This window comes from Lutjanus erythropterus, chromosome 23 (assembly GCF_056507025.1).
Source record: "Lutjanus erythropterus isolate fLutEry1 chromosome 23, fLutEry1.hap2, whole genome shotgun sequence".
NCBI lineage: Eukaryota > Metazoa > Chordata > Actinopteri > Lutjaniformes > Lutjanidae > Lutjanus > Lutjanus erythropterus.
In genome coordinates, this window is record NC_139339.1 from 25863387 (window position 1) to 25880440 (window position 17054).

The following is a 17054-nucleotide window of genomic DNA, read 5'->3' on the forward strand; positions in this document are numbered from 1 at the left end:
ACTACCTATAATAGAGGCGCAATCCCACAATGTCAGAGCATGCATGTGTGTTTTAATCATGTTTTGTGTTAATTTAGAGGCTGCTGCATGTTTACTGACAGTAAACTGTCGGCCTACATTTTTCTGAATATATTGTAATATGTTCTGATAAATAAATAAAACATTTTTTCCTGTTTCCCATCATTGTATTTTCCGGGAAACAGGAAATGGTCTTGATTAGATTTACGATTAAACCCTATTGTGTCTATTATGATTTCATGTGATGTATTGCTGAAAGGAAATTTCCACATTTGTGGACAACAAAGATTTATTAATAATATTATTATGAAATCCACATATGAACTTCTTCACTGCGTCCTGTGGTCGTGTTTTATTTGACATACAGGTTATTTTCAGGAAAACGTAAACGAGCCTTCAGCTCTGTTAAGCTTTTTCACCTATTATAGCGCCCTGTTTTGGTTTAAACAATTTTACTGGTTTATTTCAGTCTACCAGCCCTCCTCAGTGTCATTTCCAGCAGTAGGCAGCTGTTTTCTGTGAAAAAGCTCAGATGCTGCTGGTGCTGCCAGCTGTACATCATGATCCGTTCCATTCCGACTTTCTCGCTCTTTAAACTGCTCCTGTACTATTTCAATAAATGGAAATTTGACTCCCTGATGAAGGCTTGGTTTGTTTTAAAATCTAACATGATCATGCTGTGACAATACAGATATTCTGGTTGTCTTAAAAGAGAAAAGTGACCTCCAGCACAGATTAAAAATGAGAAGCCTGAATGTTTTGTACACTGATCCTCGCTAATAAAACTGGGCGAGGAGTGATAAAAGATTTAATAATAGATCTGTTATCCTTGGAACTCCCAGATATTTTGCCAACCTGGAACCATAACCCCATGCTACAGCCCACATCATCCTTCTTGTGTCAGACCCTTACATGCATTGGCGCATCACTTCAACAGGAACTTTTGTTTAACTGTCTCCTCACCCAGGCGCTATCTTAACCTGAACAATCAGGGCCACAGCAGAGACGAGTAAGCCAACAAATTTCACATCCCAAAGAACCATCTAGGGAAAAAGTACGACATCAGTTTGCAGATAGCAGAGCACAAACAATGCTCTGGCTTTTTTTTTTTTTTTTTTTTTTTTTTTTTGGCTTGAGAACACAGTGTTAAATCCTTTGTGAGTGAAATGTGTTGTGCTGCCAGTTGCCTCCTCTCTGCAGCCTCTTCACTTGCAGCCCGGTTCAAAATACCAGGCAGGTGTTCATGTTCTTGGCAGGCGGCCATACACAGTAATTGTTGAGTCAAGTGCTGTTATTGATCAAAAACCCTGTTAACCTTATGGTCACTCCATGCTGTGCTGCAGGAAAAATCCTACTTATCACTTGGGAAAAACAAGCCCGTCATCCCAAACTAACTCACTTACTGTTGGAATATTCCTATATGATATTATGACAATGATTTATCTTATTTGACTGGACCGACCTTGCCCTCTCCACACTTGGTGCCGGTCATGACGAGGCCGGGGTCGGGCAGGTCTCCCTGGCCGTCCTGGGTGCTGTAGACGTAGGTGCCGCGGCACTTCACCTCGATGCCGCCCGTCTTGATGGTGGTGTCGATGGAGACGGCGTTGGTGCCTTTGGGCTTCTTGGCGGCGCTGTGGCACTGGATCTTACCACATTTGGCATCACTGGGCAGAGATACAAGCACACAGAAAGAGATATTTAACCCACTACTACTGTTTAAAGCCAAGTCAGCAGTATATTTAGCAATTCAGAGCTTCCCACAGTCACACCGAGGCTGGAGAGCTTCGGAGCAGCTCCAGTGGAACAGCAGCAGGGATAGACTGTTATTTGTTTATCTGTATTTATCAGCCAAACTTTGACTTCTGTCTGTGAATCTGTGTTGTGTTATTCCTCCTTCAAGTCTGGCTATATTCTATGTTTTTCTAATTATCTCAAAATCTTGCAGTCATACCAACGATGAATACATCCAGAGCCTGATATATCTTCTTCCTCTGTGCCACAGAGCTCCACTGTTGTCCAAAAACTATTAAAAACACTTTACGGGTCTTTAGCACTGCCACATGGTAATTTGCCACCTCCAGTCATTTCGATGAGGGTGCAGTGGCTGAGGGGAAGTGGTTTCGATCACGGTATTGATGACCGAGGGGGGTGTGAAGCAGTTGCAACCCACGCGAACGCGCACAGATTTTTCTCTGCAGCACAAAGTTCACGAACTTCTGGCAGTAACTGCTTGACTTTAGCCAATCAAATGGAAGGGGGCGGGCGTCACGAAAATGGAAGGGAGCAGGGATTGAAGGTCAGAAAGAAAAGTGATGGAGGAGGTCATAATGCTGCTGCACCAAGCACTCACGACTGCTCCAACTGTGGATTCATCCGCTGCAGAAAATAGTCCCCAACAAATACACAGTTTCCTCCTGTTTGAGTGACTTTTTATTAAACTACACATTCACTACACTACACTGAGCCTAAAAAAATGAAATGATATATTTGTGAGGCTTTCTTTAAGGTAACTGTATTCCCTTACAGTTACAGAAAAAAAACCCCATAATCTGGTAACAGTTACATTTAGTAGAAATGGGGATTATTTAGCAGGATTACAATTTTAAAACAAAGAACGACATACTACCATGCACCACGTGTACACATTACAACACTTCACAGGTCTTGAGTCAGACCATTCTGCTCTCATTCTGATGAAACCAGCTAATGTTACAGTCAGTTTATATCATTGCCTCTAGTGACAAAAGAGGAGTTTTGCCATTATTTTGTGTTTAAGTCAGAAAAGGTGAACAACATCACAGTACAGTGACAGTTCTGCCTTCAGCTGTGAAAATATTGTTGTCATTCAAGAACTGACATCTAATTTAAATAAACATTTACAGCTAAGACCAGCTGCTAACGTTAGCTACACAGAAAGCAAGTCAGCAAGCTAACCTGTCAATACTGTCAATACTATACTAATACTACTATTGAAGAAATATTGTGGGACTTTTGAGGTGTGAATAGCACACTTAACAAAGGACATTTAAACATGAATAATTACTGCTATTAATGTTAACCTGCATTTGTGCAAAATAAAAAGTAGGAATATCTGAACAAATAATTAATAATCTTAACAGCAAACATAAAACATTACATTAGGCTAAATAATTTCACTTGAGATGAAAACAAAAGATGTAACAAGAAGAAAATGACGTAACAATACATAACAGACAAGACAAAAAAATATGTGCAACATGAAAACTACATAACATGACCAAAATGACATAAGAGGTAACAACCCGAAAATGATGCAAAAGACATAACAAGCCAAAAATGACATACAAGACATAAACAACATAACAAGCAGGAAATGACATAAAAGATATAACAAGACAAAACCGACGTGGCAAACTGAAGATGACATAAAGTCGTAACAAGCTGAAGATAACGTAAAAGACATAACAAAACAAAAACGATGTAACAAGCCAAAAATAAAGTAAAAGACGTAACATGACAGAAATGATGTAACAAGCTGAAAATTATGTGAAAGAGGTAAAAAGACAAAAGCAACATAATAAGCTGAAAATGATGTAACAAGCATAATAAATCAACAGAGACACAAAAAGATGAAAACAAGATAAAAGATGTAACAGGATGCAACAAGACCAAACTGATGTAAATGACATCACAAGACCAAACAGACAGAGAGGGACACTGGACTACAGAGAAAGAGTGAGGTTCAGGTAATTCTGCACAGAAACGGTCCATAGAAACGTCCTTCAGAAGATGACTTTTTACATTTATACTTTGAGTTCATTTCAGAACCTGGATCTTTTCACTTTTTCTTTAGTAAAGAAGTTGAATCACTGCTTTCTTTTTCTAACACAAGTACGTGTACTTGAGTACAGACTGTCTGCTCAAAAACACTTTTGAGGGAGAAAAGAGTCTTTTTATTTTTTGTCAACAGCCACATCTTTCTGATTAACATGGAAATTTAAACACACACACACACACACACACACACACCCACACACAGCCTATCTGGAGGAAAACAAATGAAGAGGATTACAGAATGATGGACAGATAGCGGTGGGCTGTGTGCAGATTATTCACATGTCTTAATAAGAGGCAGATAGAGTATTTCCATATCCTGTAATCAGCTCTGTGACTCACTGTGGCCAGAAAACACTCTAATGACTCCTGTGGGACTCCGTAATGGGTTTGGGCAGTGGTGGATCATACGAGGCAGCCGTCAACCACCTTAATCCACAGCCTCATTTGCATAGCTAAGTCGCTAATTTGGCTCCATTAATGAGCTCTGGCACTGTGCCAGGGAAACTCTCTCACAGGCCTGCGTTGACCGACTCTGTGTGCGAGTGTGTGTTAGCATGAATGATGACGCACGCACTTCAACAGGAGTGTACTTGGTAGCAGCAGCAGAGATTTAAAATGAACCAAATATTCATATGATGATACATGACTGAGAGTGAGCTGAAATGGTCTGTTTTGGCCAGTTGGGGGCAGCAGAACAAGCTGGAAAAAAGACGCCATTTACAGCATGTTTTTGTCCTAAATGTCAACTGTAGCCTCTCAGACCTGATCCTCGTCCACACGCCTGAAGCAGGTACGCAAGTGGTGCGACATGGGATATACGAGGAGGAGTGTTTTGTGAACTGGAGATCTTCACCCATCCTCACATCAACACAGGGGGGAGGAGATATTGAGTGACATTTTGTTTTTGGGTGAACTATCCCTTTAACGTTAGCAAACAGTTTCTGATTTAGACACTCAGCACTGCAACATGTTCTTTCATTTGGAGTCTTTGTTTGTGTCACCCATCAGGCGGATGTGACATTCAATTTCCTTTTCGCTCTGTTTTGGTCTCCACCAGCTCCAGGGAAAAGTGTCCGACTCCTTAACCAATAAATCACCAGCAAGTCTCCTACTGTCTGTCTGCTGTTTGGTGAAGGGTAGATGATGAGCAGTGAGTTTATTAACTTAGAACTTTCTCACTAATTCTAAATGTAGGTCCAAATCAAAATCTATTGACTAATTCAATGTCTGTTACAACTCAACTTCCAAAAGAGTTAAAACTCAACGTCACACATAAATAAAAACAGAAGGAAAAGGGATGCAAATCTTTTTAAACCTATATCCAAGTGAATACAATACAAAGTCAGACATTTAATACTCAAATTGATCAACTTTATAGTTAAACATACTCTATTTCTATTTTTTTTTTCATGACAAAAGTTGCTCTTTCCTGCTCAAACTATATTCTTTTGGATAACAACCTAACAGGAAAGTTTTGGGCTCTGGCATTTTGAGTATAACTGTATATGTTGCAATAAACTTGACTTTTTACTTTTGACTAAATTGACAAAATGTCATAAAATGGAAAATATCCCCTTTGACTGTCTACACACACACACACACAAATCTGGGATATTACTAGTAAATTTGTTTATTAATATATGTGTGCATCAGCCACTTATACTGTAAAAGCTTAAGATGAGTATTTGTTGTTTGTGTTTGATCTTTCTTGCAAGAGTTTTCCAACTCATCTAACAGATGTCCTCCTGTAAATCCTCTCTCCAAGCTTTAATAGACACAAACAGATCATCAAATTCAAATATTATGTTGTTTTTTCTGTTCAGTTTTATCAAATAGAAAACCCAGTGTCAGCTCTACCTGGACTGACGGCTTCAGTTTCACAAATTTGATTAAAATGTGGAATAATGATTTATTATTACATACTATAACATATTTTTTATTTTGGTAAGGAAAATGCAGAAGTCAGAGGAGAAAAAAAGAATGTTTTCTTGGATATGTTGCAATTATAATTTTTGCATATTCCAAAATTCTCAGTAAAAGTCTGTGTGTGTGTACGAGCAGGATCTCTCACCTTTTCTCACACTTCATGTAGTTCCCGTGTTCATCTTTCCCACAGTTCCCGAAAGCGTTCCCTGCTGCGTTGACGTCTTCAAAGCAGGCATCGTGGGCCGGTCGGGCTCCTGAAAACGAAACATGTCCCATCAGCCCTCTGGACTCAGACTGTTTACTCGTAGCTAACAATATTAGCAATGTTCTCCTCCGCAGAAAACAAATATTAACGTGCTGACTCACAAAGCTCTTGGCAACAGACAGAGACAGCTAATGCTGCTCTCACCCACCTGCCTCTCTGTTGCAGACATGATCATGACACAGTGTAAACCCACCTCCAGCTACAGATGTGTGACAAATATGAGAGTCTAATAAATATTTGGGGAAATATGCTTGTTTTGCGTTAAAGCTAGAGTCAGATGAAAACAAATCAATATTAATTTCATCCACTACACGAGAGTCAGATGGGTCCTGCTCACTGTGGAGTTTGAACAAAGCTAAAACATGGTAACCACATTATGAGGACAGGACTTTTCAGATGCTGTGTTCAGTCCCTGCATCCAGCTGTGTGTCAGGAATAGCTCCAAAACAGCAAAGTCTCACTTGTACTGTTTGTACAGGAGTTCCATACACAACTTAAACATGTAAACAGGACACCTTTGGAGATGTTGGATGATGGAAGTGTTTCACTTTTGACCAAGATAAGCTAGCAGTTTCTGCCTGATGCCAGAAGCGGTCTTTGTGCTACGCTAGGCTAAACGCAAAGGTAACAGGAAGCCAGTGCAAAGAGGTTAAAGTGTGTATAATATCTGACCTCTTGTTGGACTGTGTTCACAGTCTAGCAGCAACATTTTGGACAGTTTATAGACAGTTTAAAAAGAGAATTACAGCAGAACAAACAAGAGATACATTTCATTTCTTGATACAACTAAACTAAGAGCAATGAGGCACAGAGGGTCCGTCTGATTGTTGGTTGACATCAAGAAAAACGCCAGCGGTGGTGGGTGAACTGCTGGAAAACCACCAGACTGTTTTGTGTGCAGAATCCCAGCAGAGAAAGAGCCAGAGAGAGAGAGAGAGAGAGAGAGAGAGCACTTAGAATGACCATGAGAGAGTCAGTGTGTGAATATGGACAGTGTGTTGACGTGATATAAACTTTTGCTTGATCATTAAGTGTGTTGTTATTTTGTGACTGCAGACTGGAACTCTGTGCACATAACCAGTGATGGGTCGGAATTTCGATCCTGGTGAATCGCTGGAAAACCACCGGGCTGTTTTGCGTGTGGACTCTCAGCAGAGAGAAAGAGAGAGAGAGACTCAGGATGACTACAGACTGAAGTGTCGACATGATATAAACTTTTGCTTGATCATAAAGTCTGATGTTACTCTGTGGTTGCAGACTGGAGTATGCCAACAGCAACAAACAGGTACATTTGTGTTATATACGCCTCTATGAAATGCCTGTATTTCTATGCGTGCTTGTCCATGCTCTGTCTCTTGATATGGAAGCCCACTTTGACCAGTGTGATGGAAAAAAAATAAGACCTTAAGTCATTAGAATGAGAAACGTCCTCCATATACTGAGAGGGATTATGCAATGTGACAGTCTACATATGGTATTTTGGTTTGTTTTGTTTTTTTTGGGAAAATGTTGCTGATTACACCTTTAATTAATTGTTATCTCTGGAATATTTGATACATTACAACACCAGAGGTTGGAAGCAGTCAGCCTGTTTTGAACAGGCACTGTACTAGTCTTCATCATGTTCTGATTTTCTCCTCAATATTATACCTTTGTTCTCATAACACTAACTCTGTACTTAAACTCTTAGCTTTCTGCTAATGGTGGCACTGCTGTCACAAAAGCATTGATTTTAGCCTTTGTGGGAAAATAAAAAATAAAAAAATAATGCAGAACAATAAGACGATACACATTAAAAGCCAACATAGATCTTTTATCTGATGCGCTCTATTGTGCTGCTGTACAAACACTGTCAGGCTTGTGAATGAAACTTCACATCAGAAAGGGCAAAAGAACAAATAAGCTGAGCTTTGATGAGTGTTTATTTTGACAGACTAGTCCCAGCTCATGTTATTCATTGTATTAATCACCTCTGACACACACAGTACACAAACACAGCATAACTGCTGTCAAATCTGTGAGCAGTTCCTCTGCAGCTTAAGGCCGTTTTACCCACCATGACTGAATCTCCACTGCTAAATCCCTCATTTTGGAGTGTTTAAACAAAGGCTTAACACCGCTCCGAGGGCATGAATATCCCTGTAATATTGAGTCAAGTGTGCGGTCTGTGGACTTTGATTACCGTAGCCCCAGAGCTGCAGGCACTGCTGTTCGTGGGTGAGGCACATGCCGTTGTAGCAGTAAGCCACTCCGTACTGACAGGAGGAGCCGTCCAGCAGGTAGACGTTGGCAGGACAGTACGGAGAGGCCCCGGTGCAGTACTCTGGCAGGTCACACGCCCCCGCCGGCCCCCGGCACATGGTGCCTGCCTGCTTCAACTGGCAGAGACAGGGAACAAGCAGTGAGAGGGGAGGGAGGGAGGAGATGAGAGGAGGAGGAGGAGGAGAGGACACAGGACAGCTGAAACAACATGGATTCTCACAATCCTGACTGTTACTTCAAATGTTCCAGTAACACTTTATTTAAAGGGGTGTTCATGAGACTATCACTACACTAATAACCACGCCATGGCACCTGTCATAACATGGACATGGCAAACTGAACATGATGAAGTCTTTATGAATGGCTGATTTTATTAGGTGTCATTTGGTCAATTATGTCATTTTTAATGCAACATTGTTTAAGAGCCAATAATGTCTTTGTTATGACAGCTTGACATTAACCAAGACAAAATGTCTTTGTTATAACAATGTAGCATTTATGAAGCCCTTAATGTCTTTGTTATGACAATTTGACATTAACCAAGACAAAATGTCTTTGTCATCTCAAGTTGACATCGATCAAGCCAACATTGTCTTTGCTATGACAACTTGACATTAATTGAACCAGTATTGTCTTTGTCATGTCAACCTGACATTGATCAAGCCAACAATGTCTTTGTTATTACAACTTGATATTAATCAAGCCAACAATGTCTATGTTATGATGACAGCATAACCTTTCAATGCCTTTGCCATGACTTTACATTATTAAACATCAATAGTAGAAACTATTTAGTGCTTTGTGTTGACATGATATTATACTTATACTGTCATACGTTGCTGGTTCTGACACTGGCTGTCATGACACCAGTATAAGTGTGTCATGGATATTTTTGCTTGACCTGAAGTAAAGTGGTACTATTTGGACTTGTCATAAAGATGTCATTAAGTTTTATTACACTGTCAAATGCTTTTGTAACAGTGTCATGAATAATTTTCTTGACCTCAACTAAAGTGGTACCATTTGGGCTTGGCAAAAGTCCAAACTAAAGATGCCATTAAATGTTATGAAGCCAGTTTGACAACAGAGTACAGTACCAAGGTGATTCAGCTAACAGAGTTGGCTGATGGACAGACAGGAGGATAACTGCTGTCTGCTGTCTGTAGCTGGAGACAGCTAGTTGGCTCAGTTAGCCATGGAGCTAACCGTCTAATTAGCTGAGCATGCTGGCAAGAGCCAGACCGCTAAAGAAAATCACCTTGGTACTGTATTCCCTGTCGTCAAACTGGACACCGTCGGTCTTGGAGGCTGCGTCCACTACGATATCTATGTCCGGCCAGATTCAGCCTGCTAGCTGCATAATGGTGTTTCAACTGTCTCCTTCATGTTCAGAACAAGTGTCATGGTTAATACAGTGTAATGACAGCCTTATGCACACCCCTTCAAATAAAGTGTTTCAAATTCTTCACATATGTCACATACATCGTCTTCTGTATAATATCAATATATTTCATATACCGTGGAGATGAAATGATACCAAAAGCTCGTGATATGATACCACATAATACCACAACAAAAAGTATCTGATGAGATATGTATTGTGGCAGTAAAAAAAAGACAACAGCGAACAATTACAACTTTAACATTTTATGAATGAAATTTAATTATTAATAATAAATCTCATGTGTACAGCATGTTTTGTCTGTATAAAATGTATTTTTCCTTTTAACCAGGGATGTTTATAATTAATCATTAATTGATTAATCAGTGTTAGTAATTAGCCAATTAAAACTATAGTTATGGTATAGTAATTGGGCTTCATTTGACATTGTTTTGTCTAGCAGAGCCATTTGCTGAATAAGAAAAGGACTCAAAGCAAGAATAAAAGTTGAAAATGATGGAAAAATAAATTGAGAAAAAAATGATTTGCATCTTATTTATTTTAATGAGTAACTGATAAATCAATTGTTAGCATTTTCAAGTATTGGTTAAGGAAAACGCACAATATTTGCAACCTTAACTTCAAGCAGTTCTACTTTATTTCTTTAATAAAGTAAAAGTAGCCGGCCATGACCTCAGTGTGCGAAAATGAATTGTCTTTGGCAATAAATGTTTGAATGTACAAGTCTCAAAACAAAGGCAATACAGCAGTCACTAGCAGTCCTTTTTATAAAAAAATAAATAAAATAAAATAAAATGATTAACCATGTAATATCACGGTATGTATTGTCACAATCCAGTATGGTGAGACATGTTTTTATTGTGATATTGCAGTATTTGGTAAATGGTTACATCCCTAATGAACAGAAAGATGGATAGCACTGAGATGAGAAGAGGACAAACAGAAAGAACAGCAGTTCTTCTGCACACAGCACAGAAGTTATTACCAACTTCAGTATTTTGTCTCCTCTGTCAGGTTAGAGCTCAGTAGAATTTGGGTTCACAGTTGTGGGTATTACAGCGGGATGTCAGGATGTGCATTTGAACAGTGAGATGAGAAGACAGATGAAAAGTGGAGGAGTGATGTGAGGACGACGAACCCTGTGGTGATGGGAGCTGACACACAGTGAGGTTACAGTATGTCAACACGCTGACGTGATGACTGACAGCCAACTAATGATACTCAGATACTACTGCAAACGAGGTGAGCTCCCCCCACGCCACGTGTGTGTGTGTGTGTGTGTGTGTGTGTGTGTGTGTGTTTTCCTTACTTTGCAGCCCTCGCAGCACACTCCATGAGCACACTGCGCCTCCTCTTTCAACGTGCAATTATTGGCATTGCAGCAGTCATTGGTGCACTCCTGCAAACAGTCACACAAACACAGCCTTTTTATCACAACTAAGTCAACACAGCTCAAACACACACCAATATAGTAAGTGTCACTATATTAAGCATTTAAATATTGTAACTAATGGCTTTATTAATGTTAGATTAGTTAATAATGCTACATATATCAGTTATAAACTATTTATGGGAATAGTATTTGGGTTGTAAAGATAATTCAGCCAGTAGCAGTCACAAATGTTAGTAATTATTATGTCTGCAGGTATAAATGTTAATAAATTATTAATAGAAGGTACTAAACATTAGGTCTGCAGTCATAAATGTTAGTAATTATTAATAAAAGGTAATAAACATTATGTCAGCAGTCATAAATGTTAGTACTCTTTAATAAAAGGTAATAAACATTAGGTCAGCAGTCATAAATGTTAGTACTCTTTGTTAAAAATATTAATAAACATTATGTCTACAGTCATAAATGTTAATAAGTTATTAATAAAAGGTAATAAACATTATGTCTGCAGTCATAAATGTTAATAAGTTATTAATAAAAGGTAATAAACATTAGGTCCACAGTCATAAATGTTAATAATTATTAATAAAAGGTAATAAACATTATGTCCACAGTCATAAATGTTAGTAATTCTACATTAAGCAGCAGTTATAAATGTTAGTAAGCCATTAATAAAGGGTAATAAACATTTTAAGACATCAGTCATAATGGTTAGTAAGTTACTAATAAAGGGCTATAAACATTAAGCCATCATAATCATTAATAAAAGGTAATTAACATTAAGCCAGTTGTCATATAGGTTAGTAAGTCAGTAATAAAAGTTAAAAGTTAATTAAGTCAGTGGTTATAAATTGAAGTAAGTCGTACATGTTAGTTATTATACAGTATTAATTAATGTCAATAAGACATCAAGTCAGCAGTTATAAATGTTAGTAAGAAAGGGTTTGTACAACTTCCTCAGTATGCAGTTGTAAATGTTAATAGGCTGTTCGTAAATTAAATCTGCCCAGATGCCCTGCAGCACCCAGGATCGAGAAAGGTCAAAGGTCAAATGGTCCACTGAAGAGATCTCAACTAAAACCTAAAAAAACAAAAACCTTTCATAAAAGATAACTTATTGTAAAGTGGCGCTCAGTCAAACACACACTCATCAGACACTGCTGAGTAGCAGTTCCAAGATGACAGATGACTGACAGCTGTGACTAACAAATCACAATTTCAACAGATGTTGGGAGGAAGAAAAAAACAAAAACTCAGAAGTGACTTTACAACATCTCCTGTTGTCATGGCGCCCTCCGCCAAGCCAGAGTTACTTTAAAACAAACGCAGGAGTTGACTTAAGCAAGAGGAAAAAAAGCCAATTATACCAGGAGGTGAGAACGGAGAGGGGATTAACAACAACAGCAGCAAAAAGCACTGACTTGTTTGTAGAGTGATTTTCATTTCAACAATAAGACTGAGCCAGTGATGGAATTCTAAAACTGAAATGTCTCTCTGTGACTTTCCACACACCCACCTTCTGTTCAACATTGATTCAATTGATTTTCAAAATAAAAAACTTTGCCTTTCTAGTTTTACTGTAAAATTATGTTGGTTGTAAAAGATTGGGTCTTGAAAGGATTCTGACTTCTACAGAAGCCCTGAATGGCAAGTAAGAGAAAAAAACAAAAAACAAAAACTGGTGACTCATTGTCTAAGTCTGATCTCAGTTGTTTTCTCCATTGTGTTTCTGATTTGTTTCATTACAGTTTTTGGCAGGTGTTTTTGTAGGTATTTGTTTGTTGTAATTCTCATTTCAGCAACCACAGCTTGAAGTGCACTGAAAGCATTTATGTTTTAATTTCTACATATATTGTGTATTATGTAAGTTATATAACATTATTACAGGGGCGACTTTATTTCATTTTATTTTGGGGTCTTACGCAAACACAGGCAAAGAGTCCTCTTGGTCTCCCCCTTTTAAAACTTGAATTAATAATAAGTCATAATAAATAAACGTTTATTTATGGTGGAGTGTGGAAGATAAATTGAGTCTCAGCCTCAGGAAAGATAATATTCTATAGTCTGGTTATGGATTCTTCTGTATCTCTTGAAATGTAGCAGGACAGTACACAGGGTATTGCTAAGGTGGGTATGGTCTTTTAGTTTCCTCCCACTTGCTCCTCTTTTCAGGCAGGCAGGCTGCAGGAGCTCTGCAGGAGCTCTGCAGGATGTGTACACCTTTGTAAATTGACAATAATAAGCAACGATGAATCATCCACTGTAGGCAGATCAACTGTTTATAACTGTCAAGTTAAATACATAAATTTAAGTGCACTGCTCTGAAATAACACACTCTGGATATGTTAAGTGGTTGCCTGTCTCACTGCCTGCCAAACTCCATTAACATTTTGCTCAGTTTTAAGTTATAAACATCTACTCCCTCTACAAGATTTTTTAATGATTTCTTAGAACTCATAAACAGACACTTACTCATTCGGTGAAAATTCTGCATTAATTTGAACTCCGATTAACGTGAAACAAATATGCAAAACTTTTTTTTTCCAGAAATTTCAAAGAGGGGAGTATTTCAACTTAACATGCTTCCTTGATCTCTCATGACTCATTGTGGTTATTTTTTGATTTATCACAGTAAATATATTTCAACATTCTCCTTGAACCATAAGTTTATGAGGTATTTTATAGGGTCATTGGTAGCTTGGGGCTTTTAGTGGTTAATTTAATTTCCAGCCAACAGACAACAGTTGAAAATTAGCCTTTGGCTAACCCCAGCACACTTAAAGTAGTTTTGATCATGGTGCAATCTGCAAGTCAGAAGTCATAAATGATAGGTTGCAGTCATAAATGCTACTAGGTTATTAATAAAGGTAATAACCATTAATAAACAAAGCAACTAATTCTGTCCTGGAATGGAAATTTCAAAGGGAGACACTGTGGCTGTAGAGCTCAGGTCCAGTGAAGTGAGTATTTCAATTTAACATGTCTTGTTGATGATACATTGTGGTCATTTTATTGTTTATTACAGTAAATATATTACAAATTTATACTTTAACCATAAGTTTATGGGGCATTTTATGAGGCTATTGGTAGCTTGGGGCTTAAGGCAGCTGCTGACCTTTGCCTAATGGTATGAATTCCCCTTGCAATACTGTCATATCTTTCTTTTGTCTGGAAATATATTTCAAACAAAACAACTTTTTATCATCTGTTTTCACAGGTGAAAAAGAAATTCAAAACTTTTTTCCCACTTGGTTAAAAATTAAGGAACTTAAAAAGATTATTCTGGTCAAACTTTTTTTGTTTAGCTGTCCTTCATCCAGGACCAAACGAGAGAAACAAATTAGGTCAAACAGATTATCAGAATTTTGTTTTTCTCACTTGCTTCTCAAAAAAAAAAAGACTGCACTAAGTTTACAATCTGGAACTCAACACTCAGTACAGTATGTCATGTGTGCCATACATTTTTCTCCGTTGGGGTAAATCACAAGGTGGGACCATTAAGCAGCCTTCTGTAGCTCGTCTCATTTGCAATGCTAAGAACAGGTGGCTTGTCAGCAGCCTGAGCTCGACTGTCAGCTCTGCTCTGAGTGGGAGTCATAACAAACAGCCCCATCAGCGGCGCTGCTGCTGTCAGCCACCAATTTACTTCCTCTGTTTTCAATTTGCTCTGCTGCTTGAACCAAAGAAGGTTTACTTAACCTCTGGGTTTATTGAGCGCAAACACTTCATCTAGATTTGAGGAAACTTTCAGCAGTCTTTCAGCTGTGGTGCACAAATGTGACGCAGAGTGAATTAATAATGAGGCTGCAGTGACGCTGCACTATGAAGGAAAAAAAACAACTCCTTTTTCCACCAGTAAAATTACTTGATTACATGGATTTTGAAACTTCACTTTTTTCTTTCTTTCTTTGGGATAAATATGGTGCAGGTTTTGGTACTACAGTTCCCATCATGCTCTGGGTGATGTTAACAGAAGTATACAGTTGCAGTGAAGTCAGTAAACATTAGCTGTGTTTTTTGTCCCTACTTTAACAAAATAACCTTTAACTCAAGGTCTCCTTACTAGCTTTTTATAGAGCTTTCAACCTTTAGCGTCTAAACGTTCTGTGGAGGCTTTTGCTGAGTGTTTGTAGCAATGTTAGGAGAAGTTAGCCTTCAAGGGTTTCTGCCAGAAAGCCCATTTTGGTTAGGGGTTTGGTTAGGGGGTAAAACATGGTTTAGGTTAAAACAGCAAGATTTTGGCCAGCAAGGATAGTTTCTCCCATATCTGTTTGTAGCTTATAATGTGAACAGCAGCAGTCTAACAAAATGCTGTAGAAAAGAAAAAACTAATTTTAATCACAGATGGGAGAGTAAATACAAGCTGCTCTGTCTTCTTTGTTTACTTTGTATATTTAGTCTTTTATAAATAAATTGCACAGTCTTAATGATTGTACACTTGAATGCCTGCTTGCCATTATTTTTTTCTAGACCTCTGCATTTAGAGCTCATTTTTAATTATTAAAAATAAACAATAATCATCAAATGCAGAGGTAAAACATGTACTGTAACAAGTAGATACACTGACACAGATAAACATTTATAACCAGCCGTTTGAGGGAAACTATAATGCTGATGTCACCCAGGATGACTCCTGACCTTCTGTGTGCTGCACTCCTTAAAAGATGTAGCGACAGGGTTGATGTCGTAGTTCGGCTATACATGACCAAATGTACTCACATCAGGTTCTCCGCAGTCGCACTCCTCTCCGTCTTCCACGAAGCCGTTCCCGCACTTCTTGCCCCCGACCAGGTCCTTCATGTTGGGCATGTTGTACAGACACATGCCCCCTCCCTTCTGGAAGTAGCTGTCCAGGTCGCGCTTGCTGCAGCGGCTGAAGACACGGGGGAACGGATGCCTGGACGGGGACATTGTGATTCGATGTTTGAGGAGCAAAATTTCCATACAGTATACGACATGAATTATTCTTCGCTAACAGCAGCTGCTTGTGTTTGTATGTGCTGTTTTGAGGGAATGTGGGACAACATACAAAGGCTTTTTCCTGACAGGGAAATAAAAGGACAACAACTAAACGCTGGTGATATAAATCTGTTATGATCATAACAAAGTAGAACAAAAGTTTGTGTTGTTATCTCTGACAAGTTCTTTAGGCAGCCACATTAATATGTAATTTGTTTTTGCCTTCAGCTGATCAAAGTGTTATTCATATGCGACAGTGCGAGCAGCTCTGAGCTGAGGCCTGCTGCGGCGCCTGAGGCTCACCCGGTGGCGGCGGCCATGACGCAGCCCCCCTGCTCGGCAGTGGCCTCCACGCAGCAGCCGTCGTGGTCGTGGCTCATGCCGAAGTTGTGGCCGATCTCGTGGGCCATGGTGGCCGCAGCGCCGATGGACAGCTCCGAGTGGTCCTGTGGGCCAATCAGAGGGAAGTCTCATTTATATGACTAGGACGACTCTGAGAACATCACAGGCAGACTGATAAGAACAGCTATATGAGAAGGGAAAGAGCTGGTTTCTAAGATTCTAAGCACAGAAACAGCCTGCCTGACCATATACGAGCTGTTGACCTACAGGCCATGAAGACGGGCCTGAAGATGAGGTAATAATAGGTGGAAATAATGCAAGTGTCACCTTAAGACCCCTATTATTATAATATGCTTTAGTGGTGCTTACAGTATTCTTTCAATAATCAAATTAGCATAATTAGCATACCACAGAGTGAACATGGAGCCTTCAGGGACACCTCTGTGTATCTTTTCTTTCTCTGTGTTCCCATATTGTTCTTAATTTTCTTCATACCCATTTCCCACCCTGTGGGATTGTAACAAAGTCAAAGCCTAAAACACACTCAACGCTCATGTGGTGCTTCTAACAGGAGCACCAGACTGCAGGCACAGTCTTGGTTATTCCAGTGTTTTAAAGGTCCACTCCTGTCCTTACTGCATGTGTATTTGTGGTAGGATAGCACAAAT

General features: G+C 39.0%; 1 protein-coding gene across 1 annotated transcript in view; it reads right to left on the minus strand.

Moving 5' to 3' along the window:
- Positions 1-17054, minus strand: part of adam19a (ADAM metallopeptidase domain 19a) — a 300955-nt gene that overhangs the window by 33718 nt on the left and 250183 nt on the right. The window contains exons 11-16 of the mRNA XM_084711868.1: positions 16348-16490; positions 15805-15982; positions 11002-11091; positions 8211-8406; positions 5909-6017; positions 1481-1685 (exon numbers count right to left, since the gene is read on the minus strand). Coding sequence (XP_084567994.1) covers positions 1481-1685; positions 5909-6017; positions 8211-8406; positions 11002-11091; positions 15805-15982; positions 16348-16490 — 921 coding nt within the window. The remainder of the gene's footprint in view (positions 1-1480; positions 1686-5908; positions 6018-8210; positions 8407-11001; positions 11092-15804; positions 15983-16347; positions 16491-17054) is intronic.